At 50.8% G+C, this 2,092-nt stretch overlaps 1 protein-coding gene across 1 annotated transcript; it reads right to left on the bottom strand.

Annotated features, from left to right (window-relative positions):
• Nucleotides 1-513: 513 nt before the first annotated feature.
• On the bottom strand, nucleotides 514-1,662 carry MGL_4258 (uncharacterized protein; the record flags this gene model as incomplete). The annotated part of the gene is made up of 1 exon (XM_001728551.1): nucleotides 514-1,662. The coding sequence occupies one exon, from the start codon at nucleotides 1,660-1,662 to the stop codon at nucleotides 514-516; it is 1,149 nt and encodes a 382-aa protein (XP_001728603.1).
• Between the last annotated feature and the right edge of the window lie 430 nt (nucleotides 1,663-2,092).

Raw genomic sequence — 2,092 nt, 5'->3', positions numbered from 1 at the left:
TGGACCTAGTCGTCATGGTAATGCCATTTGCGCTCTTTTTGCTGGTACATTTGGTCTTCATTGGTCTTGTCTATGTCTTCGAGCGAGTTTCTTCGCGTTCAATCCATCCCCCCATTCTCATGTCTGACTTGAGACATCATGCACATGTGGATGTAAAATAAATTTGCCTCCCTCGGTGCCGCTCAATCCAAATTTTTCTCAAATTTGGCCCAAATCGCTCGTTCATTCCTCCACTCGCCTGTTGCACTCGTACACTCATTTTTACTGTGCCAGCTGTCCCTCTAGCATCACTCCAGTAGAACGGTTCAGCTACTGGGTAGAAATCCCTCACAGCTGCACTTTCATTCCTTGAAAATTCGGAGAGGATGCACCGAGAGCAGGTGGAAGGAAAGGGCCAATAGACGAAACAATGTCATGCATAGCTCCAACTCTTTGCTACACTGATGCGGGAACTATTCGTTCAACCTCTGTATGTACTACTGTCTTGAAACTGCTGAGAGTACTATTTGTCAATCAAGGTCCTCGCACCTTGTGATCTGATTGCTTCTTCCATACTCTGCATTGTTCCTCCACGTAGGATGGCACTTTCAGGACCTCTTTTGCCTTTTCTGGCGCTTGGACCATCACCATCGCCAGGCCTGCAGATAGATGCCAGTCCATGTGGCAGTGCATGAACCACGCACCTGGATTGCTCGCGAGGAATCGGATCGTTACACTCCCGAATCCATCCACTGCCACCGTGTCCCTTCGAACCGGATTCTCTTGCTCTTCGACTTTGGGAACCTGCGGCTTCGTACCGTCAGTTCCATACGCCCTGTGAACCACCTGGAACTTGGTCCCGTGCATGTGGAACGGATGTACATCATCCGACAAGTTCAAAATCGTCATTTCCACCATGCTATTGTATGGTGCAGTCACTGCATTCACGTTGCGTCCATACGTGCCAGCATCCATCGGGTTCGTCGTGTTCTTCGCCGTCATGGTCAACATCGTGGGCGTCTTTGGCGCGACATATGTCGTTCCATTGATCAAGCCCATCGGCTTGCCGTGCTTGCGCCCCTCTTTCATCTTGACTTCAAGACTCACCCGCATGTCAGGCTCTTTCGACTCGATCTTCTTAACTGGCACGAGCTTTGTGTCGTCGAATGGCTTGACGTCCGTGCGGCGATTCTTTTTTCCATCTCCCATCTTTGCATCCTTTTGGCCGTAAGTGAGCGTGCCTGTCAAGTTGAGCTTGAGCGAGCCCACTTTCGGGAACGTGCCGCCCTCCATATTCGCATGGATGCGCCAGTTCTTATCGGTCTCATTTCGCGCCTTTACCAGCACACTGTATCGCTGTCCAATGGCCACCTGAACAGACTCAATTGGATACCGTTCCACGTCCACGCCATCGACCTCGATCACCTCCATGTCATGACCCTCAAGCCAGAAATCAAATACAGAGGCAGCTGACATGTTAATTAGCCGCAATCGATACATTTTGCCAGGCTCAAACGGTAAAGTCGCATTCTCATTGATGCCCTTCAAGGTTTTGGCCGTATGGTTGGCTTTCGTGTGCGCAAAATACAACAGACCGGAGTCGGGCGTCTGATAGTCACCACCATTTGTCATGTAGTCGTGTCGCATAATGTATCCGTGCTGGTGGTGGTACCAGTCTGCCATCACGACCGTGTAGTCGTCGTCGTATTCGTACGCCTCTCCCTCGGCACGGTGAATAATGAATGGTGTCCGAAGGCCATCAATATACTGACCCTTGTAGTGTCCATGCAGCCAATAGGTTCCCCACTGCTTGGGTGCATTTTCGCCACTCTTTGGCGAGTTGAGAATCTCGTGGTAGAACGAGTATCCATCCGGGACAGGGCACTGTGTCACACTAGCAGCACCATCGTAGTAGTTTACGTTCGTGAAGAAGAGTCCGTGTGCATGCAGTGTGGACGGGCGTCCATCACCAAACTTGTTGGTAAAGTTGATGTGGACAAAGTTGTCCGAGTTGACAGAGAGGGGATCGGCGGGGAACTTGCCATTGATGCCGATGGCTCGGCGAGGGAATTTTCCACTTGGATTGTCATCATTGACCCAGCCAACACTCGAT

The sequence above is a fragment of the Malassezia globosa genome (assembly GCF_000181695.2).
Source record: "Malassezia globosa CBS 7966 chromosome Unknown mgl_sf_1001.2, whole genome shotgun sequence".
NCBI classification, from domain to species: domain Eukaryota; kingdom Fungi; phylum Basidiomycota; class Malasseziomycetes; order Malasseziales; family Malasseziaceae; genus Malassezia; species Malassezia globosa.
This window is presented reverse-complemented; position numbering and strand designations above follow the sequence as displayed.